The 25,246-nt window shown below is 43.9% G+C and overlaps 1 protein-coding gene across 2 annotated transcripts in view; it reads right to left on the reverse strand.

The window, feature by feature from the left end:
• Nucleotides 1-25,246, reverse strand: part of LOC143830670 (cation channel sperm-associated auxiliary subunit beta-like) — a 92,235-nt gene that overhangs the window by 2,802 nt on the left and 64,187 nt on the right. For both annotated transcript variants that reach the window (XM_077323499.1, XM_077323501.1), the window contains exons 20-26: nt 23,904-24,043; nt 20,735-20,923; nt 16,773-16,883; nt 15,257-15,367; nt 14,236-14,374; nt 13,249-13,349; nt 10,524-10,598 (exon numbers count right to left, since the gene is read on the reverse strand). In XM_077323499.1, the coding sequence (XP_077179614.1) occupies nt 10,524-10,598; nt 13,249-13,349; nt 14,236-14,374; nt 15,257-15,367; nt 16,773-16,883; nt 20,735-20,923; nt 23,904-24,043 (866 nt within the window). The remainder of the gene's footprint in view (nt 1-10,523; nt 10,599-13,248; nt 13,350-14,235; nt 14,375-15,256; nt 15,368-16,772; nt 16,884-20,734; nt 20,924-23,903; nt 24,044-25,246) is intronic.

The following is a 25,246-nucleotide window of genomic DNA, read 5'->3' on the forward strand; positions in this document are numbered from 1 at the left end:
AGAACATCAGGTCCAGGTTGATGCGATAAAAGATAGTGTCAAGGTGCTGGCCCATTAAAAACTTTGCTGGGCTGTGGCTGGTGGTGGACAACGAGGTGACATGTTGTCTGGCAATGAATTCAGTGACTCAGTGGTGCCAATTCCTGTGGATGAGCTTCTTGATACAAACCATTTGCGTGACTTTCCCATTTGTTGCTGGATGAGCTGGCTGGTAGTAAATTCCCAGAATGCCTTGAACACAAACTGTGCTCCATTGTCCGTGATGAGGACGTCCGGCAGTCCATGGGTGACAAAAGATTTTCTGGAGGTCCCAAATCACTGTCTATGATGTCCTGGGTGACATCAGGACTACTTCGAGCCATGTTGAAAAAGAGTTCACTAAAATCAATAATGTTTGCCCCTGGAAAGGCCCAGTGAAGTGTAGTTTGTGTGGTCTCCCAATGCTATATAAGTGCATGTGGCAGCTCTGGATGGCTCTCCTGCCAGGTGGAGCAGTGCTGGGCCTAATACTCTGTGTCAATGCTGGACCACCACATGTAACTGTGCACTAGTGCCTTCATATGAATGATAACTGGGTGGCCCTTATGTAGTACTGAGAGTACCCAGGACTGAAGCTTAGCTGGCAACATGACCCAACTACCCCAGAGGAGTCAGCCTTCATGCACCAAAAATTTGTGGTGATAAGCAGTGAAAAGAACAAACTCTGTCCCGGGATAGTTCTCCAGCCACCCTCTTGACACCCAGTTCAGAACCTAGGTGATGACCCTATCCTTGGCCAAAGCTGCAGTGATGTTGGAGGCATGGAAAGATAGCTTGGGCAGGTCCTCAAGAAGGAGGACATGTTGTGCCACAAACAGGCTATGTGTATAACATCCACTCCTAAAGAAATCTACCACTCTCACATGATCCTTTCTTGAACAAGGTGATTAGACAGGTGTTGGATTAACTATTTAAGGATTTCCTGGATGATGTCAGGTCTGGAAATGAGACAGTTAATTTTTGAAAACATTTAAGAATTCTTTACTGTTTAATGTATTTAACAATAGTTAGTTTTCAATTTTCAGAAACTTTTTTTTGCTAGTGTAATAAAACTGATTAAAAGAACCCTTTGTGGGGTGCTTGCTACAGAATCTGTAACCAAGAAATAAGTGGCTAGAGATATAGGTTTATTAACATTACCCTTTCAAATAACATGTCAAACAGTGTCCAAAACTCATATACTAAAAGAACAGGAAAACATTTCTTAAACATATTCTGAAAATATTTTCCTAACAAAGACAGTAACTATTTCATGGCCCAAGTAAGAAGAATAAAATGCTAACATATAAATTATAAAAAGAGGAACTTGACTAGCACTGTTGAGTTATTATTCATTCATCTCAGTTGAGGCTGCTGAAACTACAAGAGAAAATTTCAGATTCACTTTCCTTGCTTCTAGTTTCTGCTTCAAAATGCGCCATATATGAATTTCATACGATTGCAACATAAATGCCACAAAGATAATAAATCCGACTACTACAGCTATAAGTGAAGTGATAAGATAATGTCCTGGGAAAGCCAGTGGAGCATCATCAACATAAATCTGCAACAGAACACATTGTAATTTCAAAACCTTCTGTCTTCAAAGGCTGAATCCTAATTTATGACAGTCAAGTGTTATTGGTAAGATACTGAAATGAGATCCATATCCACTGGACATTTGGGAGACATATATCTCCCAAAATGTCACACTCCACCTCCATATTCTTAACTTTAATTTAAGTTCCGAGGCTTATTGTTGTTTTTATTCAGGGATCCAATTCTGGGTTTGAAAAATACCTTGAGATTTTTGGGGTGGAACTTAAAAAGAGTAGAGTTTGGAGAGGAGAGTAGGATCAGTGGGTATATCTACCATAGAGTCTATCTCCTAAAGCTGCTATTTTTCTCCAAGGAAACTTTGGGGATCAGTTATAAGTTGGGGAGATCTCTAGGCTCCACCTAGAGGCTTGTTGTTGTTATGTGCGAAGTCGTGTCCGACCAACCGCGACCCCATGGACAATGATCCTCCAGGCCTTCCTGTCCTCTACCATTCCCTGGAGTCCATTTAAGTTTGCACCTACTGCTTCAGTGACTCCATCCAGCCACCTCATTCTCTGTCGTCCCCTTCTTCTTTTGCCCTCGATCGCTCCCAGCATTAGGCTCTTCTCCAGGGAGTCCTTCCTTCTCATGAGGTGGCCAAAATATTTGAGTTTCATCTTCAGGATCTGGCCTTCTAAAGAGCAGTCAGGGCTGATCTCCTCTAGGACTGACCGGTTTGTTCGCCTTGCAGTCCAAGGGACTCGCAAGAGTCTTCTCCAGCACCAGAGTCCAAAAGCCTCAATTCTTTGACGCTCGGCCTTCCTTATGGTCCAACTTTCGCAGCCATACATTGCAACTGGGAAGACCATAGCCTTGACTAAACGCACTTTTGTTGGCAGGGTGATGTCTCTGCTTTTTAGGATGCTGTCTAGATTTGCCATAGCTTTCCTCCCCAGGAGCAAGCGTCTTTTAATTTCTTTGCTGCAGTCCCCATCTGCAGTGATCTTGGAGCCCAGGAAAATAAAATCTGTCACTATCTCCATTTCTTCCCCATCTATTTGCCAGGAATTGAGAGGGCCGGATGCCATGATCTTTGTTTTCTTGATGTTGAGTTTCAAGCCAACTTTTGCACTCTCCTCCTTCACCCGCATCAACAGGCTCTTTAGTTCCTCTTCACTTTCTGCCATTAGAGTGGTATCATCTGCATATCTGAGGTTGTTGATATTTCTCCCTGCAATCTTGATCCCAATTTGTGACTCCTCTAATCCCGCATTTCTCATGATGTGCTCTGCATACAAGTTAAATAGGCAAGGCGACAGTATACAGCCTTGCCGAACTCCTTTCTCAATTTTGAACCAGTCAGTGATTCCATGTTCAGTTCTCACTGTTGCTTCTTGACCTGCATATAAATTTCTCAAGAGACAAATAAGATGCTCTGGTATTCCCATCTCTTTAAGAACTTGCCACAATTTGTTGTGTTCCACACAATCAAAGGCTTTAGCATAGTCAATGAAGCAGAAGTAGACGTTCTTCTGGTACTCCCTAGCTTTCTCCATGATCCAGCGTATGTTGGCAATTTGATCTCTAGTTCCTCTGCCTCTTCGAAATCCTGCCTGTACTTCTGGAAGTTCTCGGTCCACATATTGCTGGAGCCTAGCTTGTAGGATTTTGAGCATAACTTTGCTAGCATGAGAAATTAGTGCAATGGTGCGGTAGTTTGAACATTCTTTGGCATTGCCCTTCTTTGGAATTGGAATGTAAACTGACCTTTTCCAATCCTGTGGCCATTGTTGAGTTTTCCAAATTTGCTGGCATATTGAGTGTAGCACTTTTACTGCATCGTCCTTTAAGATTTTGAATAGTTCAACTGGAATGCTGTCACCACCACTAGCTTTATTGTTACTCAGACTTCCTAAGGCCCATTTGACTTCACATTCCAGGATGTCTGACTCCAGGTCAGTAACTACCCCATTGTGGTCATCAGGGATGTTAAGCTCGCTCTTGTATAGTTCTTCTGTATAATTTTGCCACCTTTGTTTAATCTCTTCTGCTTCTGTGAGGTCCCTACCATTTTGGTCCCTTATCATACCCATCTTTGCATGAAACGTTCTCTTCATATCTCCAATTTTCTTGAAAAGATCTCTGGTCCTCCCGATTCTATTGTTTTCTTCTATTTGTTTGCACAGTTCATTTAAGAAGGCATTCTTATCTCTTCTAGCTTTTCTCTGGAATTCTGCATTCAGTTGGGTGTATCTTTCTCTTTCTCCCTTGCCTTTCACTTCCCTTCTCTCCTTAGCTATTTGTAAAGCTTCCTCAGACAGCCATTTTGATTTCTTGCATTTCTTTTTCTTTGGGATGGTTTTAGTTGCTACCTCTTGTACAATGTTGCGAACCTCCATCCATAGTTCTTCAGGCACTCTGTCTATCAGATCTAATTCCTTAAATCTATTTGTCACCTCCACTGTGTATTCGTCGGGGATATGATTTAGTTCATACCTGAGTGGCCTAGTGCTTTTCCCTACTTTCTTCAATTTAAGCCTAAATTTTGCAACAAGAAGCTCATGATCTGAACCACAATCAGCTCCTGGTCTTGTTTTTATTGACTGGATAGAACTTTTCCATCTTTGGCTGCAGAGCACATAGTCAATCTGATTTCTGTGTTGACCGTCTGGTGATGTCCATGTGTAGAGTCGTCTCTTGGGTTGCTGGAAAAGAGTGTTTGCTATGACCATTGTATTCTCTTGACAAAATTCTACCAGCCTGTGCCCTGCTTCATTTTGTACTCCAAGGCCAAACTTGCCTGTTATCCCGGTTATCTTTTGGCTTCCTACTTTAGCATTCCAATCCCCCATGATGATAAGCACATCATTTTTGGGTGTTGCTTCTAGAAGGTGTTGTAGGGCTTCATAGAACTGATCAACTTCATCCTCTTCAGCAGCAGTGGTTGGGGCGTAGACCTGGATCACTGTGATGTTGAATGGTTTGCCTTGGATTCGAACTGAGATCATTCTGTCATTTTGGGGATTGTATCCCAAGACTGCTTTTCCCACTCTCTTATTGATTATGAAGGCTACTCCATTTCTTCTGCGAGATTCTTGTCCACAGTAGTATACCTGATGGTCATCTGAATTAAATTCACCCATTCCTGTCCATTTTAGTTCACTGATTCCTAAAATGTCGATGTTCAGTCTTCTCATTTCTTGTTTAACCACGTCCAGCTTGCCTTGATTCATGGATCTGACGTTCCAGGTTCCTATGGAATAAAAATCTTTACAGCATCGGACTGTCTTTTCGCCACCAGTTACTTCCACAACTGAGCGTCCTTTCGGCTTTGGCCCAGCCGCTTCATTCATTCTGGCGCTACTCGTACTAGCCGTCTGCTCATCCCCAGTAGCATATTGGACACCTTCCGACCTGAGGGGCTCATCTTCCAGCGTCATATCGTTATGCCTATTGGAACTGTCCATAGAGTTTTCATGGCAAAGATACTGGAGTGGTTTGCCATTTCCTTCTCCAGTGGATCACCTTTTGTCAGAGCTCTCAGCTATGACCTGTCCGTCTTGGGTGGCCCTGCACGGCATAGCTCATAGCTTCACTGAACTACGCAAGCCCCCTTGCCACAACAAGGCAGCGATCCTTGAAGGGGGACCTAGAGGCTAGCAGCTCTAAATATAAGTTTCACTGTCCACAAAGACTTGAACTCCCTCTGTTCTTAAGGAAGATTTCTTTTGATATTCCTGTTTGAGTTAAGTAATACAAGCTCCTGTCCTCCTCCCCCCCCATCTGGAATTAGGACTAAACAAGGCATTAGGTGCGGGTAGGTTTAAACTCTAGAATATTTCACAAGTAGTAATTTTAGGGTGCATTGCTTCTCATTGAAGAAAGATCAGATCTTTAGAAGTGCAAAGAAAAATAAGTATTCTACTTCTGAAAATACAAATCCTCTACATATGTGCAGAGTGCTGTTCCTACACTGCACTCCACACACATCTGCCGTCTTTGTGGAGAATAACTAAGATAGAGAAAGTGGTTTGCAAGCAGGTGTAACTTTTGAAATGAAGACGATTAATTGTAGCATCTCACATCCCTGGCTTTCCCAATGTAAGATTGAAACTTACCCCTCCTGAGGAAAGAATATAGATACACTAATTAAGTCAACAAAGGACTCATAAGCACATCACTTTTCCCCAGAGAACTGATGAAGAGTCATAATAATATGTGCAAAAAGGATCTAGGGGTCTTAGTAGACCATACACTGAACATGAGTCAGCTGTGTGACTCGGTGGCTAAAAAGGCAAATGGGCTGTATCAAACAGGGAAGGACACAGCTCTAAAGAAGAGTACCTACAGGTTACTAGGCACTGTAGATCAATCATCAGAAAGGCCAAAGCTGAGAGTGAGCTAAGATTGGCCAGGGAAGCCCATTGTAACAAGAAAAGATTTTTCAGTTATGTGGGGAGCAAACGTAAAGTAAAGGAGGCAATAGGCCCACTGTTGGGTGCGGATGGACAAACTCTAACGGAAGATGCAGAGAAAGCAGAAAGGCTTAGTGCCTATTTTACATCTGTTTTTTCCCACAGGTCAAAGTGTTTAGGCACATCTAGAGATGGCCATAGCCAAAGGACAGTGTCTGGGTGGCAGGTTAACATGGATAGAGAGGTTGTCGAGAGGCATTTAGCTGCACTGGATGAGTTCAAATCCCCTGGTCCGGATGAAATGCACCCGAGAGTACTCAAAGAACTTTCCAGGGAACTTGCACAGCCCTTGTCCATCATCTTCGGAACCTCTTTAAGGACTGGAGATGTCCCGGAGGACTGGAAGAGAGCAAATGTTATTCCGATCTTCAAAAAAGGGAGGAAGGATGACCCGGGAAACTACAGACCAGTGAGTCTGACCTCTGTTGTGGGGAAGATAATGGAGCAGATATTAAAGGGAGCGATCTGCAAACATCTGGAGGACAATTTGGTGATCCAAGGAAGTCAGCATGGATTTGTCTCCAACAGGTCCTGCCAGACCAACCTGGTTTCCTTTTTTGACCAAGTAACAGGTTTGCTGGATCGGGGAAATTCGGTTGATGTCATTTACTTGGATTTTAGTAAAGCTTTTGACAAGGTTCCCCATGATGTTCTGATGGATAAATTGAAGGACTGCAATCTGGATTTTCAGATAGTCAGGTGGATAGGGAATTGGTTAGAGAACCGCACTCAAAGAGTTGTTGTCAATGGTGTTTCATCAGACTGGAGAGAGGTGAGTAGCGGGGTACCTCAGGGCTCGGTGCTTGGCCCGGTACTTTTTAACATATTTATTAATGATCTAGATGAGGGGGTGGAGGGACTACTCATCAAGTTTGCAGATGACACCAAATTGGGAGGACTGGCAAATACTCCGGAAGATAGAGACAGAGTTCAACGAGATCTGAACACAATGGAAAAATGGGCAAATGAGAACAAGATGCAATTTAATAAAGATAAGTGCAAAATTCTGCATCTGGGTCAGAAAAATGAAAAGCATGCCTACTGGATGGGGGATACGCTTCTAGGTAACACTGTGTGTGAACGAGACCTTGGGGTACTTGTGGATTGTAAACTAAACATGAGCAGGCAGTGTGATGCAGCGGTAAAAAAGGCAAATGCCATTTTGGGCTGTATCAACAGAGGCATCACATCAAAATCACAAGATGTCATAGTCCCATTGTATACGGCACTGGTCAGACCACACTTGGAGTACTGTGTGCAGTTCTGGAGGCCTCACTTCAAGAAGGACGTAGATAAAATTGAAAGGGTACAGAGGAGAGCGACGAGGATGATCTGGGGCCAAGGGACCAAGCCCTATGAAGATAGGTTGAGGGACTTGGGAATGTTCAGCCTGGGGAAAAGGAGGTTGAGAGGGGACATGATAGCCCTCTAAGTATTTGAAAGGTTGTCACTTGGAGGAGGGCAGCATGCTGTTTCTGTTGGCTGCAGAGGAGAGGACACGCAGTAATGGGTTTAAACTTCAAGTACAACGATATAGGCTAGATATCAGGAAAAAGTTTTTCACAGTCAGAGTAGTTCAGCAGTGGAATAGGCTGCCTAAGGAGGTGGTGAGCTCCCCCTCACTGGAAGTCTTCAAGCAAAGGTTGGATACACACTTTTCTTGGATGCTTTAGGATGCTTAGGGCTAATCCTGCGTTGAGCAGGGGGCTGGACTAGATGGCCTGTATGGCCCCTTCCAACTCTATGATTCTATGATTCTAAACAGGGTATCATGTCCAGATCACGGGAGGTGATGATACCGCTGTACTCTGCTCTGGTTAAACCTCAAAGAATACTGTGTTCAGTTTTGGGCACCACAATTGAAGAAGGATGTAGACAAAATGGAGCATGACCAGAGTAGGGAAATGAAAATGGTGAGGGGTTTGGACACCAAGATGTATGGGGAAAAGTTAAGAGAGTTTGGTCTGTTTAGCCTGGAAAAACGGCTAGGAAATGATATGAGAGCCTGCTTAGTGTAGTCATAGATTCAAATGAGTAGCCGTGTTGGTCTCAAGTTGCACAATAAAATCAGAGTCCAGTAGCACCTTTAAGACCAACAAAGATTTGTTCAAGGCGTGAGCTTTCGAGTGCAACCGCTCTTCGTCAGACTAAGAACTGACCATCATAACAGTAGGAATGTAAAAGCAAAAGTTAGGGGCTTTTTGCACGCCTTCAAAATAGCACAATGGTTGCCAATTGAAAACGCTACTGATTTGCTGTTTTGCACAACGTCGTCGACAATCTGCCACACACGTGAAACCAATCTGCAAAAAGCGCTTCCTTGTAGCGCTTTCAGGGAAATCCCAAAAAGTGGATTCACCCTCCGGAAAGCGATACACTCCTGCAACCAATCTGCAACACTAGCGAAAAAGACCTGTGCGTTAACATTGTTGCGGTTTCTTCAAAGTCCCTCCTCCTGAGCCTGTCCTCCAAACTTCCGGCGAACTGTTCGCCATTTTTTTTTCTCCGAGCGAGCGGGGATAACACACCAGCGAGCCTCTTTCAGTTTAGAGGCTTCCCTGGCTTCAGTCCCTCCCCTTCAGTCACTAAGCACACACATTTTACACATTCATTCAGCCGAAAATCGGGCCCGTGAGAGGGGGGGAGGGGGGATTTTTTTTTTCACTCGGAGGCAGCGTGGCAACGATCAAATGACAGCTCAAACAGAGGCTTCCCCAGCTTCAGTCCCTCCCCTTCAGTCACTAAGCACACTTCAGTCACTAAGCACACTACTAAGCAGTCACTTTATTTTTTACACAGTCATTCAGCCGAAAATCGGGCCCGTGAGGGGGGGGGGGTTTCACTCGGAGGCAGCGTGGCAACGATCAAACGACAGCTCAAACACCCCAGGCAGCTGGATGGGTCTCTCCGTTGCAACGAATCTACACAGATTCGTTACAATGGGTGTGTGTTTTTTTTTTTTTTAAACCTTTCTTAAAGGGAAAGGGGCTGTTTGGGAGCATGCTAACGGCTGCCCATTGGCTGCTTGACGGCCAGGGGCGGGATGAGCTCGGCAATAGCGCTTCCTTTCTAGCAATTTCTGCCGAGACCGGAAGCCTGCGGGAAACGCTACAAAACGCAACTGGATTCCACTACAAAGGCAGGTATGCATAACTACGAATTCCACTATTTTAAATGGCGATTTTTCATTCAGTGACCAATTTGCTACAAAGATCCCGGTGCGTAAAGCCCCTTAATCTTGTTACATTAGTAAACTGTGTCACAGCATCATGTGGCTGTGTGTAGATGCTGTGACATAGTTTACTAATGTAACAAGATTAACTATTGCTGGGTTTTTGAAGGGATCGTCTCGGCATGGAATTGGGGTTCCTGTGGGTGGGCAGGCAAATGTGCATTTCCTGCACTGTGCAGGGCGTTGGACTAGATGATCTTGGAGTTACCTTCCAACCCTATGATTCCATAATGCAGATACGTGGCTTCTTGTCTAATAATGCTGTGCATACTTGTTTACTACATATGTACATTGGAGATGTGGGAGGCAGTAATCAGTTCTAAAAGCTCAACTACATTTTGCATTTAGTACATAGCTAACTTCCTTATTCTTACTTTTTAATCTAGTGAGTGGCCCATCACTTGAAAGTTCAGGAGATACAACATTATATAGTACATATCTAACGGGAGCCCAAAGCAGCTTACATAATTCTCTTCTCCATTTGGTCCTCACAGCAAGCCTCTAAGTCAGTGGTTCTCAACCTGGGGGTTGGGACCCCTTTGGGGGTCGAATGACCCTTTCAGAGGGGTCGCAGCAGGGCAAGCAGCTTGGCCCAGGGGGCTGTGCCATGTACACAACAGCCTCGTGGGGTAGATTGAGATAGAGCGTTCGTCTGTCTGGAGCAGTGGAAAAGAGTGAGATTGGCATGGTGGGCCAAAAGGCAGAACTGAATGGAGAAACCCCAGTAAGAAAATAATTTATATACACTCATGAACCATGGATCTTCATGCCATTGGTCAGTTTCAGTTTAATTTCTGTGAAAGAACACTTGCATAATTTTATGGTTGGGGTCACCACAACATGAGGAATGGTATTAAAGGGTCGCAGCATTAGGAAGGTTGAGAACAACTGCTCTAAGTGAGTCTGAGATTGTGTGACTTGTCCAAGGTCATCCAGTGAGCTTCTATAGTGGGGTGGGAGTTGAACACACATCTCCCAGACCCTGGTCCAGGACACTATGTTTTCTTATTAATAATTTACCCTTGGCAGGTCTCAGAAGGCACTTAAGACATTTCGGAAGAATCTCTTCTTAGCTATTTGAATCCCCTCTGGTACGCTCCTCATGGCATATTTCATTATTAGACCTATTGTGGCTGCGATTTAACAAATACCTGCTACAATTAATAGCTAAACATTCAGGATTTTCTTTTGTTATAAACCTGTACTCTATTGTTTATATCTTCCAATTGATAATTAAAGTTAATGATGGTTTACTTTACCTGAAATTCATCAAATAAGCTACAAAAGGAGATTCCAGGAATAGTTGTCACCCTGAAATGGAACAGCTCCGATCCCTGTGGGGGGAAAAAACAAATAAGATAGGCAAAAGTCAGGCATTCAGCAGCATCACTTTAACCAATCGGTCAACTTCCTCATGTTGTAAAAACTAAAGTTCATTCGAATGCCTTTCCACCTTCATGAAACTCAAGTCACCATACACAACAGGCCTGGAGTCTGCCATCCAGATACCTCCTATATCCAGATGTGGCTTCAGCAAGATCGCTACATTGTGTGCCTATAGTTTAGGGTAGTCAACCTGTGGTCCTCCAGATGTCCATGGACTACAATTCCCATGAGCCCCTGCCAGCAAATGCTCATGGGAATTGTAGTCCATGGACATCTGGAGGACCACAGGTTGACTACCCCTGGTTTAGAACATACTTTGGGTATCCTGTCGCTGTATGGCACAAATTCTGGCAATTAAATCAAAAGGGATGCAAGTGATTTTTATCTGTGAAGATGGTTACAGTAATCTGGATGACCCTGTCAGGGGTTCAGATGAAGAACATTTCACACTATTGGGAATAACACCATTGGATGATCGTGTGCAGGTCCTGTGGTGGTAGAGTTGCCATTACTGCCGCAGAGTAAGTTTAGAGTTGGGTGTTAATTTGTGGCTGGGCTTTCCTCTACAGCTGAGTCACACCTGAGATTGCTCCCAGTTCCCAGAACACCAGGGGCATGACTGAACTCTTCTGGGAGGTGCAGCATGGGGCATTTAGCTGTAAACCAGCTGTTTGTCTCTACATTTCAGATGTAGCGCTATGGGAATGTAGGCTGTTGGGTGAAGCGATGCATGTATGTAGCTAGTTTGTTCGTTGCAGCCTTGTTGGCTTCTGGAGCTTGAGGGCTAGTAGTCACCCCTGAGCTGGAGAAAAAGAAGAGAACAACATTTTAGAAACTCTTCTGGCTGGGTTTTTTTTTTTTTTTTTTGCTGACTGGCCTTAGATGAAGAAGCAGTAGTCAGGAGTTATGAAGACAGGAAGTTTCTTTGTATTTTCATGCAGGATTTTGCTGTTGGACTGTTGCTTTTACGTCACTGACTGGATTACTTTTGCTGTAGTCCCTTAGCCTTCATTGGCTAAAATTGTTTCCTGGGAAGGATGTTGGCTCCCATACCATTTCTTCTGATATGGACTTTCTAAGCCTCTGTTGGTTAAAATCCTCCTTCTTGAGGAGGAAGATGCCCCTCAGAATTTTTCAGAACTGTGCCCGGGTTCCAAGTAACTGTGGTAGTCATTCCTGAATGTACTAGATTCTGCACGAAAACAGCACTTTCAGGATGTTGGCTATTGGACTGCAGGAGCTACCATCCGCCAAACCAAATAAGCGGAAATATATTTTCTCTTATAGGTGTTGTACCTAAAATGCATTGAAACTGTCCTAAAGTTGACTGCTGAGACATGGTCCAGGTGCAGGGGACCATGCCTGGAACACTAATGCCTCCCCCTCTGCTAAGGATGTCTTAGCAGAAATTGATGTTCCCACAGGATCTGAGCCCTAGTTCTCCTGATGAATAGAGGTGCTGACTCAGCTTGTGGGGAGACATCTAATATGGGACCCAGAAACACCTGTGGGGAAACTCCCTGAACAAGGCTATAGTCAGTGAAGACTCAATTTGTCTGTAACTCTAATGATGATCCTACCAGTTGGCTGGCTGGTTTCGCACTTAGAACCTGGCTGTCTGACCTTGGACTACTTTGGGACTGTAATTCTGGACTGTGTCCCTAGACTCTGGATTGGAATTCTTGCTTGGAGAACTGTTGTGGTCTGGGACTTGCCTCCGACCTGGTGTACAGGATATCTAGATACCCAGGAAGAGGTTCCAATGTCCCAAGACTATTATGATTCACTCAGCAGATGTTTAAAGGAAGGCTATGAGAAAAGAGACACTATGAAGAATGCTTGTACTTTTAGGTGGAGGATTCAACATGGACTAGAGGAGCTAGACAAGTGTTACATTGATGCAAGCGGTTGAAACCCAGCTGCTTTGCATGACATCACTCTTGGGCTTCTGGTTGAAGCTTTAAGTTAAAGTCTTTATTTGGAGAATCAGGATCAGCCCATTGCATAAGCTCGAAGACAGGAATCTTGACAGAGACACTGAGTCAGTATATATATCTGAGCTACGCAAGGGGGGGGGGCATCGGGGCATCAGTTGGTGGGAACATTGATTCACATGGTAGGAACAATACAGTACCTTTTGATCTACATGGTGCCAAAACAGCCAGAGCAGCCATCTGGTACTTAGACTGATTGGCCGGTGAGAATAGCCTTGAGATATGTAAGTGGGAAACAGGATGAGCCTTTGAAATGCAAGTGGAGATGGGAGATGGCATTCTCGAGAGGGGCCTGGGAGAGTGCCACAACACAGTGGGAGATCCGGGAGCATAAGGAAATAAAACAACCGCTAAGACGGAAGCCGCAGGTCAGGAACTAGGGGTTCATGACATACATTGGCCAAATTTTACCAATAAAACATGAGACATGATAAACAATCATCACATGGACCCCTCCCAATAAGTCAACACAAGGAACTGCTGATACTGTATAACATTCTTAACAGAATTTGAAGAAATGTACAAAGGGCACACAGTTCTGGAGGGATTTAGATACCCGTGTCTGAATTTCTAGTTCAAAACAGGTATTTTATCTAAAACTTACATGTATGCTAAGAGTGAGACCATCTGGATTGTACAGTGTTTTCTTAAGTCTATGTCCCAAGTAATTTCTCATTTTCAACATGCTTGATGTTGCATTGGTTCCTGAAAAGTAATTAAAATAATCCACGAGTGATGCTTTCATTCTTTATATTCAATAGCTGACTCCAGGAAGTAGGAACGGAATAACCATATAGCTGTGTCTTAAAGAGCATACCTTTTCTAACGTTTGAGCAGATCAGAGACATGCCTTCATGCACAGCAACACTTATTATGTATTTCTCTGCTACAGCATGTGGATCGAGTTTAATGAATGTGAAATAAAGGCACAAGCAAACATTATGCTGGGATTCTGATTACCGTTAATTGTGGCTAACTGTGGCCAAGGTACCAACTCAACCTTGGTTACATCCAGTAATGGAAAGGTAGAAGTAGTTGTACTCAAGAATGGAAGGGTTCTGCAACCTATCCCATGTCCTTCAACAATAGTAATGGACAGTCTGTGTTATGTCTCCATTAACCTTTATGCATAGAGCAGCCCAGCAGCAGCCAGTTAAATAGGAGAGGGCAGGTAGTACAAAATTCCTGCAGCTCCTCCTTTCCCCCAGATGCAAGCTGCATGCACTGGCCAGGCTCCGCCCCGCTGTGTCTTGTCCCAGGAACAAGACCATGTGACCAGCCAACAGACTGCACAGCTGCTTCTTCCTGTGCTCCCCAGCTCCAAGACTGCAAAGGCAGCTATGATGAGGACTTGCTGTGGCTTCTGTTTGCTTGCGCCTCCTCTACAGAGCAGGCACAAGAGCAGTACAGTGTGCTGAGGTCTTAGGATAAGGCTGTAAGAGGGTTGCCCCTGTGTGGTAATCCCGGTAATTATAGCCATCCTGTGAACAAGATGACCAACTAAGAAATGAATGCACAAAGCGCTGATGGTTTGACGGGAAACTGCAGAATCTCATTCCATTTTCCTTATCCAGTCTCCTGTCTCTCCTACCTGAGATCTCCCAGTTTGTTCTGTTGTTGACTTCTGTTATAATGACAAAGTAAGGAGAAGACAAATTTACAGATCCATCCTCATTCTCGACTGTGAAACTGAGGGGGAGTTTTACGATTGGATATTTCATCCGGATTGCCTGAAAATAGATACCAATGGTTGAAAGAGATTAGCTTCCAAACTACATGGATTAATAGGGGGCTACGTCAATGTGAGATACAGCACCGTGTAAGTTACATTTTACCATGCGGGTTTCTCGTCTGATCTGAGGCAACTCTTTTGCAGCCACACAATTCTGTTCTTAGTGATCAGTCAAAGGTATAATTTGTCTGAAGGCTGCACTGTCCACTAGACAGACAGGAAAGTGGACCACTATTTCTGTTCACACATCTGGCTGCATTTGAGCTGTTGGAAAGCAGTATGCCTTACACAGGAGAAACAAACAGGCATTCCTTCGGTAGGCAGGGGATTCCCAGACAGCAAGCTGTGCATTCACCACGAGTTGAAATCCGTGCTTTATCCAAAAGGCCTCCCAGTTTCATCCACAAGCTACTTCTGCTGTTTTCCTTCTGCCTCCCCACATTGCCTTGTGTGAGCTCTGATTGGTTTCTTGGTCCAAGCACTTGAGATAGCCCCAGCTATTAGACCATCTGTTATTAAATCCCTTAGATAAAATAATCAGGTGACTGCAATGCTGGCCAGCTAGCAGTTTTAACACATAACTGCAAAGTACTCTCCACTTTTGTAAGAGAGGCAGATGCACAATGTGACAGAGAAGAGGGCGGATGGCTGGGAACAGGAGGGAAAAACATTATCGATAGAATCATAGAGTAATAGAGTTGGAAGGAACCTCATGGGTCATCTAGTCCAACCCTCTGCACTATGCAGGACTGGAGGAGTGCAGATGATGAGCTGCCAGCCATGTGTGTGAGTTGCAGGAGTATACATATTGGCTAGAGCATCCTACTGAGTTTAATTCCATTGCAAAAACATTTCCAGCATTATGGCAAGTGTTTCTTACCTTTTCTTTGCAGTCTGAAAAGGCAACATAAAATGACAACTTCATATCTTCTGTACAACCACATTCTGACCGTTTTGTTTTGTTAGCACACTGCTTATAAATCCCAGAAGCCTGCAGAAAGACATGCAAACCAAATGAATCTCAGTTTCTCCCATTGTTCCAAAATTCTGAAAAACGACAAAAAATGCACCTATCAATCTAGCTTCAATCAATCTGTGACTGGGTAGGAAGTGGCCGGAGGAGGAAGCATGCCTCTGTAAAGGTCCCCCCCACCAAATAAATCAGGAATGAGATTAATTTTTAGAAGTATCAAAAAACTTGCATGATTCCAAAGGGGTAGCCATCAAAAAGCACCATGCATCTATATGCATAGGCATTTAAATGGAGAAGTATTACTTTTCTTAATTTTCTTAATTGTATTTATTTTCACATTTATATACTGCCCTCCCTGAAGGCTCATGGAGGTTTACATAGAACCTAGAGCTATACAAGGAACTGCCAAGCTATGAGGTTTAAAGGGCTGGCAGCCATTTTAGTAATCAATTTCCCTCCTTCTCACAGCCTTATAGCAGGGTCTGGCGCCTGTCTGCTGTGTGGTCCCTTTTGCTTTCTCCCACTTTTAAGCAGAAAGAAAACAAAACAGACTGGCCCAAAATTGCCAGTTTGTTTCATGGCTTCTGCTTTGGTTGGGTTCCATGGTTCAGTTCATGAACACTCCAAACCCCAAAATGAATCAGAATGTTCTGATTCGTCATGATAATCATGACCTACTACACTGTCAACTATGTTGGCCTTTAGTGAGCTGCCTGGAGCAACGAATAGGCATACAAGTGTGCAGGCAAAGCCAAAAATTATTTTCCCCCAATGTTGTCACACAAAGCATGCCTCTCTAAGGTCCCCCCCCCCAAAATCTGGAACGAGGAGTGGCAATAAAAATCACTATGCATCAATGATTAGATGCATAGGCGTTTCAACTGAGAAGTATTGATTAAAAGAAATAGCTAGCATTGTGGGACCATTCAAACATTGAGAAAGGGGATAGGTTGCCAGGATTGATTGACAGGCAGAAGAGAGTCACATGTAAAGTGCATTACTCTCTTCTGCCATTTCCAGCAGGCAATGTGGAGTGTAAGAAGTGTGAAAAGGCAGCAGACGGAAGCTAGACAGTAAGAAGGTGAAGAATGGCTGGAGGCATGATAATATTTAGTGCTACGCCATTTTGCTGCCGTAACGCTATTTTTTTTTTGATGTGTGGAAATGCCCTGTGAAATATGGTTGCTTCTTTCCCATTACAAACTAAAATTTGGTTAGAAGCCAGCATTACTACCAATGAGCAACAATAGCCAAGCAGCAACTATAAAATCCTGGGTAGCAGAAAGGCAGGCAGGTGAGATACATATTTACATGTAGGAGACAATCTGTAGTAGGTTCAGGTGGGATGCTTAGGGCAAAACCCATGGATGGAGAATATACACAGGTTATCAAAGCTTCCTTGAGTGTAGCTACCAAGACTTACTTTTGATCCCTGAAAATGATCTCTCATTTTAGGCTGTTCAGGGTCAGCATTGTAAAAGTTTTTGGTGAGTGGAACAGCAATTCCCAGTCTAGATGGTGGTCTGTAGTTCACCTGTATAGAAAGACAACAGAGAGGCTAGCCAACTCTGCATGGTAAAATTCCTGGAGATTTGGAGAGGTGAAGCCAGGGAAGGGGCAGCAGCAAGAATGTGATACCATGGATGACACTCTCCAAACCTGCCATTTTCTTCAGAGGAAATGATCTCTCTAGTATGGAGACTGGAAACCCTAATTCAATACCATCTCAGCAGACCTATATTTTTGCTCTAGTTACACTGATTTCAAAGTTACTTAGCCCCCATATTCAGAATTATTTCATTTAATGTCTGTGTGTCACAATTTTTTAAATGTCCATGAAATATTGAACAGACATTATGTATGTCATGTTTGCATCAGTGCAATTGAGATTTTACATTGCAACCAGAACTGTATTATCCTTTAAAAATTATTGTTGTTGTTATGTGCGAAGTCGTGTCCGACTCATCGCGACCCCATGGACAATGATCCTCCAGGCCTTCCTGTCCTCTACCATTCCCCGGAGTCCATTTAAGTTTGCACCTACTGCTTCAGTGACTCCATCCAGCCACCTCATTCTCTGTCTTTCTCCATGATCCAGCGTATGTTGGCAATTTGATCTCTAGTTCCTCTGCCTCTTCGAAATCCTGCCTGTACTTCTGGAAGTTCTCGGTCCACATATTGCTGGAGCCTAGCTTGTAGGATTTTGAGCATAACTTTGCTAGCATGAGAAATTAGTGCAATGGTGCGGTAGTTTGAACATTCTTTGGCATTGCCCTTCTTTGGGATTGGAATGTAAACTGACCTATTCCAATCCTGTGGCCATTGTTGAGTTTTCCAAATTTGCTGGCATATTGAGTGTAGCACTTTTACTGCATTGTCCTTTAAGATTTTGAATAGTTCAACTGGAATGCTGTCACCACCACTAGCTTTATTGTTGCTCAGACTTCCTAAGGCCCATTTGACTTCACATTCCAGGATGTCTGGCTCCAGGTCAGTAACTACCCCATTGTGATCATCAGGGATGTTAAGCTCGCTCTTGTATAGCTCTTCTGTATAATTTTGCCACCTTTGTTTAATCTCTTCTGCTTCTGTGAGGTCTCTACCATTTTGGTCCCTTATCATACCCATCTTTGCATGAAACATTCTCTTCATATCTCCAATTTTCTTGAAAAGATCTCTGGTCCTCCCCATTCTATTGTTTTCTTCTATTTGTTTGCACTGTTCATTTAAGAAGGCATTCTTATCTCTTCTAGCTTTTCTCTGGAATTCTGCATTCAATTGGGTGTATCTTTCTCTTTCTCCCTTGCCTTTCACTTCCCTTCTCTCCTTAGCTATTTGTAAAGCTTCCTCAGACAGCCATTTTGATTTCTTGCATTTCTTTTTCTTTGGGATGGTTTTAGTTGCTACCTCTTGTACAATGTCACGAACCTCCGTCCATAGTTCTTCAGGCACTCTGTCTATCAGATCTAATTCCTTAAATCTATTTGTCACCTCTACTGTGTATTCGTTGGGGATATGATTTAGTTCATACCTGAGTGGCCTAGTGGTTTTCCCTACTTTCTTCAATTTAAGCCTAAATTTTGCAACAAGAAGCTCATGATCTGAACCACAATCAGCTCCTGGTCTTGTTTTTATTGACTGGATAGAACTTTTCCATCTTTGGCTGCAGAGCACATAGTCAATCTGATTTCTGTGTTGACGGTTTGGTGATGTCCATGTGTAGAGTCGTCTCTTGGGTTGTTGGAAAAGAGTGTTTGCTATGACCATTGTATTCTCTTGACAAAATTCTACCAGCCTGTGCCCTGCTCCATTTTGTACTCCAAGGCCAAACTTGCCTGTTATCCCGGTTATCTTTTGGCTTCCTACTTTAGCATTCCAATCCCCCATGATGATAAGCACATTATTTTTTGGCGTTGCTTCTAGAAGGTGTTGTAGGGCTTCATAGAACTGATCAACTTCATCCTCTTCAGCAGCAGTGGTTGGGGCATAGACCTGGATCACTGTGATGTTGAATGGTTTGCCTTGGATTCGAACTGAGATCATTCTGTCATTTTGGGGATTGTATCCCAAGACTGCTTTTCGTATTCTCTTATTGATTATGAAGGCTACTCCATTTCTTCTGCGAGATTCTTGTCCACAGTAGTATACCTGATGGTCATCTGAATTAAATTCACCCATTCCTGTCCATTTTAGTTCACTGATTCCTAAAATGTCTATGTTCAGTCTTGTCATTTCTTGTTTAACCACGTCCAGCTTGCCTTGATTCATGGATCTGACGTTCCAGGTTCCTATGGAATAAAAATCTTTACAGCATCGGACTGTCTTTTCACCACCAGTTACTTCCACAACTGAGCGTCCTTTCGGCTTTGGCCCAGTCGCTTCATTCATTCTGGCGCTACTCGTACTAGCCGTCTGCTCATCCCCAGTAGCATATTGGACACCTTTCGACCTGAGGGGCTCATCTTCCGGCGTCATAACGTTTTGCCTTTTGGAACTGTCCATAGAGTTTTCATGGCAAAGATACTGGAGTGGTTTGCCATTTCCTTCTCCAGTGGATCACCTATTGTCAGAGCTCTCAGCTATGACCTGTCCGTCTTGGGTGGCCCTGCACGGTATAGCTCATAGCTTCACTGAACTACACAAGCCCCCTTGCCACAACAAGGCAGCGATCCTTGAAGGGGGTAAAAATTATTAGCATTCCAATATATAACATAGAATATAAACACAAATGTAATGTATCATGTATAACAGTGGTCCCCAACCTTTTTATCACCAGGGACCACTCAACGCTTGACAGTTTTACTGAGGCCCACTGTCCTAACGCTCTCTGATCGCTATGGTAATGTTTAAACATCCCTTCAAAATAAGATACAGACATGCCACAACAATGAACATAAGGAACATTTTATTTTCATGGAAATTTTAACTCATGACAATGACAAATCAATGGGAACCCTGAGCTTGTTTCTCTGCAATGAGATAGTCCCATCTGGGAGTGATGGGAGACAAGGACACCTGAAGTGTGTTGTAAAGGGCCGGGGGGGGGGGGGGAAGGCATCCTTCAGGGCCCACCTCCAATTAGTCGAAGGACCACATGTGGTCCGCCGCCCACAGGTTGGGGATCGCTAATGTATAACACAACATTTCATCAACTACAGAAAGAAACAATTCATAAAATGTACACAATGCATTAAACTAAAATGCATAAGAAGGCACTGTCTCTATAAACAATGCCCAAGACTTAATGAATTTATCTGAACATCAAAAATTATGATAATTGATAATTTATTGATAATATATGAATATAGTAGAACAAAGTTTGAATCCAGTGGCCTCTTTAAGACCAACCAAGTTTTATTCAAGGTATAAGCTTTCATGTGCAAGCATACTTCTTCAGCTGACTGTGATTGTAGGAAAGGGGTTCAAGCATTCTTGTTCCATGGAGGGCCATGGGGTCAGGATTCTAAACTGCGATGCTCCTTTTTAAAAAGTAGCATTTATGAATGAATGATTGTATTGCTTTTACTTTGGCATGGGTTTAGTTAATTATGTGATATTATGGACTGGTATCTCCTATGAGTGTCTTTAAAGGCAGAAGATGCAGAAGATACAGAAGATACCGATATGCTTATTAAAAAATGCCAAGGAGAAGCAATTACGTTTACTGATGCTCCCAGCATCATTCACTCTCTTGGGTCACATTAAAGTTAGGCTCGCTCTAATATCCTTGTGAACATGTCTTTGGAACCATCTATCCTGTACCCTTGAAACCCGGACAAGCCCTGTTCTAACCCAGTCCGAAGCCTTAAGGAAGGACAGAAAAGTAACCGGGGGGGGGGGGGGGGGAGAATTAATGACTTGACTGGTTGGGTTTTGGTTCCTTACCGGTAAATTCCTTAAGTATTTTGAGGAATTCTCCTTTTGCAATATCCAATCTGAGGCAGAGAGCTGAACAGGTAGAATAAAGTGCATGTCTTTAAGATACGAGCAGGAGCTCTTCAGTGTTAATATCATAGTTGTGACTTCACAAGAAAGGGATGCATGGTTAAGAATCATAGCCACGGAGGTTTTACCCTAGGGATGTTGATAAAAACAAAACAGAACAGAACATTAGTATTTCTCCAACGTACACGAATAAATACTTTCCCACCCTAAAGTCTTTCTATGAAAAAGGGCCATTAAAACAATGCCTTTACATTTGGTCTGTTTGCAGAGTGTGTTTTAGAAAAGTTTCTGGTGCCATTTTCTGCAATGGTTGAGGAATTCATATTTGATCAATGCCTCCCCCTTGTCGATGTTTAAATTGTTAATTATTCAATAAACAGAAGCTAAAGCATATCAAGACAGTGGTCCTTATGTAGTTAAAGTTTAGTTGTGATTTAGTCCCATAGGGAACAACACGACAGATTACTTTTGACTAATGTTAACACCCCATTACTTTCATTATTATTACAATACAACATCACTTCAGCAAGAGTTACTGTCAAGCAGATCTGCCTAAGACGGCAGCCCAAATGCTAATTCATTTTAGCAGGACCAAGGTGCAATATGTTCAGGCTCCTAGGAAACTCATTGGGTTGCTATTTCAAGCTCGCCTACCAGCTGTGTGAATAAGCACAGCCAACACTTACCTCTGCTGTTGTTTGTGGGTCAGGAGGTGGGTAAGGCTAGAAGGAGGCGTGTGCCTGCCTCCTGGTGCTCTCTAGTAATGCAGAGAGGGAGTTGGCTGGTTCACCCAAAGATTGCCACTTGAGACTGTGTGTCATCTTGGGCAGGGGTCATCAACCCCCGGTCTGAGGCCCGGTGGCGGGCCGCAAAGGCCACGGTACCGGGCCGCTGCCAGCCACGCCTGCCTTCCCCCGCCGGCAGCAAGAAGGAAGGGAAGAGGCAGGCGCAGCCGCCGGCATGGCGGTGACACAAACGTGCATGCGTGCTGTTGCCGCGCATGTGTGTTAGCGCCCCCTAGTGGCGAAAATGCGCACGCGCCGTTGCCGTGCATGCGCGTTAGCGCCACCTGGTGGCGAAAACACGCATGAGCAGCAATTGCGCGTGCGCGTTTCCGCAGCACCCGGGCCGTCGGCTCTTCCCTCACTCCGGAGGCGGTCCCTGACCTGAGAAAGGTTGGGGACCGCTAATCTTGGGGATGCGGGGTGCAAAGCCTGTTGAACTATTTAAGCAAGCTCATGCAAGCCATTTGGCCTCTGTTTTTGAGCTTGCCAACTTACCCATCCACCCTTGGTTTTATTATGAGGAACATTTTACTTTTCCTGCTCTTCTCAGTTTGGTCATTGGGATGGCTTTTTTGGGGGGAGGCCATGCCTGTGTGCATGCTTGATTTCCCTATTTCGGGGAGTCCCATATGGCAGTGGAGCCCCCAATCCCTGGTCCGGGGACCGGTACCGGTCTGTGGATCAGTTGGTACTGGGCCGCGGCTTCTCCTCATCCTCCTCCCCGGTTGCTGCCTCGGGGGCTGCCCTGCCACTCTGTCGCCGGCTCACCTTTGGTGCTCTCCAATGGCAACCATGGCTGGGGCTCCCCCTCAGCCTGGCATTGCACAGGTGCTGCTGGCAGCGCTCCCCAGTGAGCAGAGGGAAGTTAGGGGCTCAGGTGGCGGCAATGTCCCTCGGCAAAAGACTACCCCCCACGGGCCTCAGTAAAATTGTCAAGCATTGGCCGGTCCCCGGTGATAAAATGGTTGGGGACCACTGCCATAAGGGACCTTGGGATATAGAGCCACTCAGGGCTGTGAACTGGCTTCCACTACCATGTAGAGGCCAGCAACATGCTATCTTGTCACTCCACAGTTTATCCCCCAGCAGATGGCCTGGGGAGGGGTTTATTAGGTGGCAGGAAGATCACCCAGTGCTTAAATCTGTCCTATGCTGTGCCATTGATTTTTTGGTCTGTATTCAATAAAATAAGCATTAAGTATACCATAGCAACATGTTTACTTATATAGACATTAGATAGTTGTACTTCCAAAATGCTTTTGACAGGATATCTCATCAAAGACTAAGTTTAGCACTGCAGTTATAGAATAAGAAATTGCTTAAATTATAAGAAGCAGAAAGTAGGAGTATGCCAGCAGTTCTTATTCTGATAAACCCCAAGCTTGATTGTTTTGGAATCATGGTTATCATGTTTGTCCCAAACATTCCCTTAGGTAATATTCCCATCTATGGTAATCTCTAATATGCCTTTGGGAAAAACATCTTAGCTACGATGGTCTAAAATCAATACAAATTTGCATTGTACTGTAAGTGTAGATAGTACATATTTATTGGAGAGAACCTGATAGGACTGCCATGACCCTAGTCAGGGTAGAACATTCCCTACTCCCACTCCTGTGGCATGCTGCTACTCAGAGCAGTGGCAGATGTTTTAGGTGTGGCATCATGTCACTTCCAGTAAAAAGAGGAATGGCAACAGATAGCTCTAGGAATCATTAGAAATTCTATGGTTTTGCTATGATTGCTAGAACTAACCCCTTTGTCACTCCTGGAGTAGCTCTAGGAACTGTTGGAAATTCTATGGCAGACTTTCTCAACCAGAGTTTCATGAAACCTTGGGGTTTCTTGATGGCCCTGGAAGGGTTTCCCAACTGGTGGGAGTTAATTGATTTTTTAATATATTTTTTTTAAAAAATTAAGCATTTATGAGGTGATATGACCATCTATAGTCATGTCAACCTTCCCCGATGGACTTGGGAAAGGTGGGAAGTAGAGGGGGCCAGGGTGGGCGTATCCAGAGCTATGCTTCCCAACTCTGTCCTGCATAATCATGCCACTTCTGGGGTTTCTTGAAGCCTGAAGAATGTTTCAGGGGTTTCTCAATGAGAAAGCTGCTCTATGGTTTTACTATAGAGTTTCTGGGATTCATAGAGCTGCTTATATTACTTCTAGTTTTCACTCCAAATGATGTGATGCTGCAGCCAGCATCGTGGCCTTCCTGTATCCCTGCTCACAGCTCTCTCTCCAGCTGCCTGACATCCCTGCTTTGGAAGCATATTAAATCTACTTGTGTTTTATGATCAACAAAGCTGGCTGTCTATTACCTGTTCAAAAAATTTGCTTTCAACGTGTAGTTTCAGTGTGTAACTATCATTGTCATCCCAGGTGGTGCCTGTGCTTACGTCCAGTAGATTGGGCTTTCCCACTATTACCTCCATTAGATGCATATGAAATAGACGAATAGCTGTAAAAGAGAAAGAGTGTTCCCTTGTTTAACCAAACTAAGAAGAAAAAGGAGAAAATGTTTCAAGATCTCATGCAAACTCCCCCACACCAACAAAAACCCAGCATTCCCAGTTACCAATACCAACTGATTTGATCTTTGGTTGAGGTTTGCCGTTACCAAGCTGAGACCACCAATGGCAGTTCTCTTTTGTCCCAACTTAGTTGCTCGCTCTAGGGAGCCACTATCTACTAAAACAGATAAAATTTTAATTCAAACAAAATGCATCCATCTTTCCCTTGCACCTTCAATAAAAGACATGATATGGGTCTTTTTTTTAATTGACAAATTAAAAGCTAGATCTACTAAGTATTACCAGCCAGCTGCCTGTTGCGGAGCTGGGAGGGGGTATAACAACTAAGGAGGGCTGTTGCCTTTTGTGTCCTGTTTCGAGGTGTTGAGTTGGCCAGTGTGTGAAGGATGGTGCAGGACCAGATGAAACCTCAAGACTGATCCAGCAGGGCTCTTTATATAACCTCCTGCCTGCAACTTTTTTCATATTGTCAAGATTATTATCTCTGTATTGCAACAGTGGGTTGCCTTAGGCCATCTAGCAAGTTTCCTGATAAAGTAGCTTTTTTGCCAGAAACACCTGAGGACTTAACAACTATACGGAAGCAACATATAGTCTGTCTCAGCTTAGTGAAGGCAACAGATTTGAATGGCATTTGGGTGTCACATCGGTACTTAGCTTTCACAGTTCCACAGAACCTGTAAAACGGAGCTCTTCCACCAGGGGTTTAGTTGAGGCTAGGTGGTGGAACATTGTCTGGGTCCCTCCTCTATACACTTGAGGTGTGCGATGGTTGGGGCGGTCTTTAAGCAGCAGAGGTGTTTCTGGGTGTATTTTATTTGTGCTAATGTGACTGCAAGGTGATGGTAATGTAATGGGATTTTGAGTTTAACTCCCTGGTCTTGGGATGAGATAGTTGTCACCAATTCCCTTGTAGGAATGTTTCACACTTTTATGGAGACAGATGAAACCAACAGCAAATGGTGGGGTGGGAGCCACTGATCACTGCCATAGACAGTTTTATTTCTCCTATGTTTTTGTGAACTACAACTGAATTCCAAGGGACTGATTGGCTGGTTTGGCTAAGAATTATCATATGGCTGTATTTGGATGTGTGACAGTTTACTAATGTAATAGAATTAATTTTTGCT

The sequence above is a fragment of the Paroedura picta genome, chromosome 2, assembly GCF_049243985.1.
Source record: "Paroedura picta isolate Pp20150507F chromosome 2, Ppicta_v3.0, whole genome shotgun sequence".
Lineage (NCBI taxonomy): Eukaryota > Metazoa > Chordata > Lepidosauria > Squamata > Gekkonidae > Paroedura > Paroedura picta.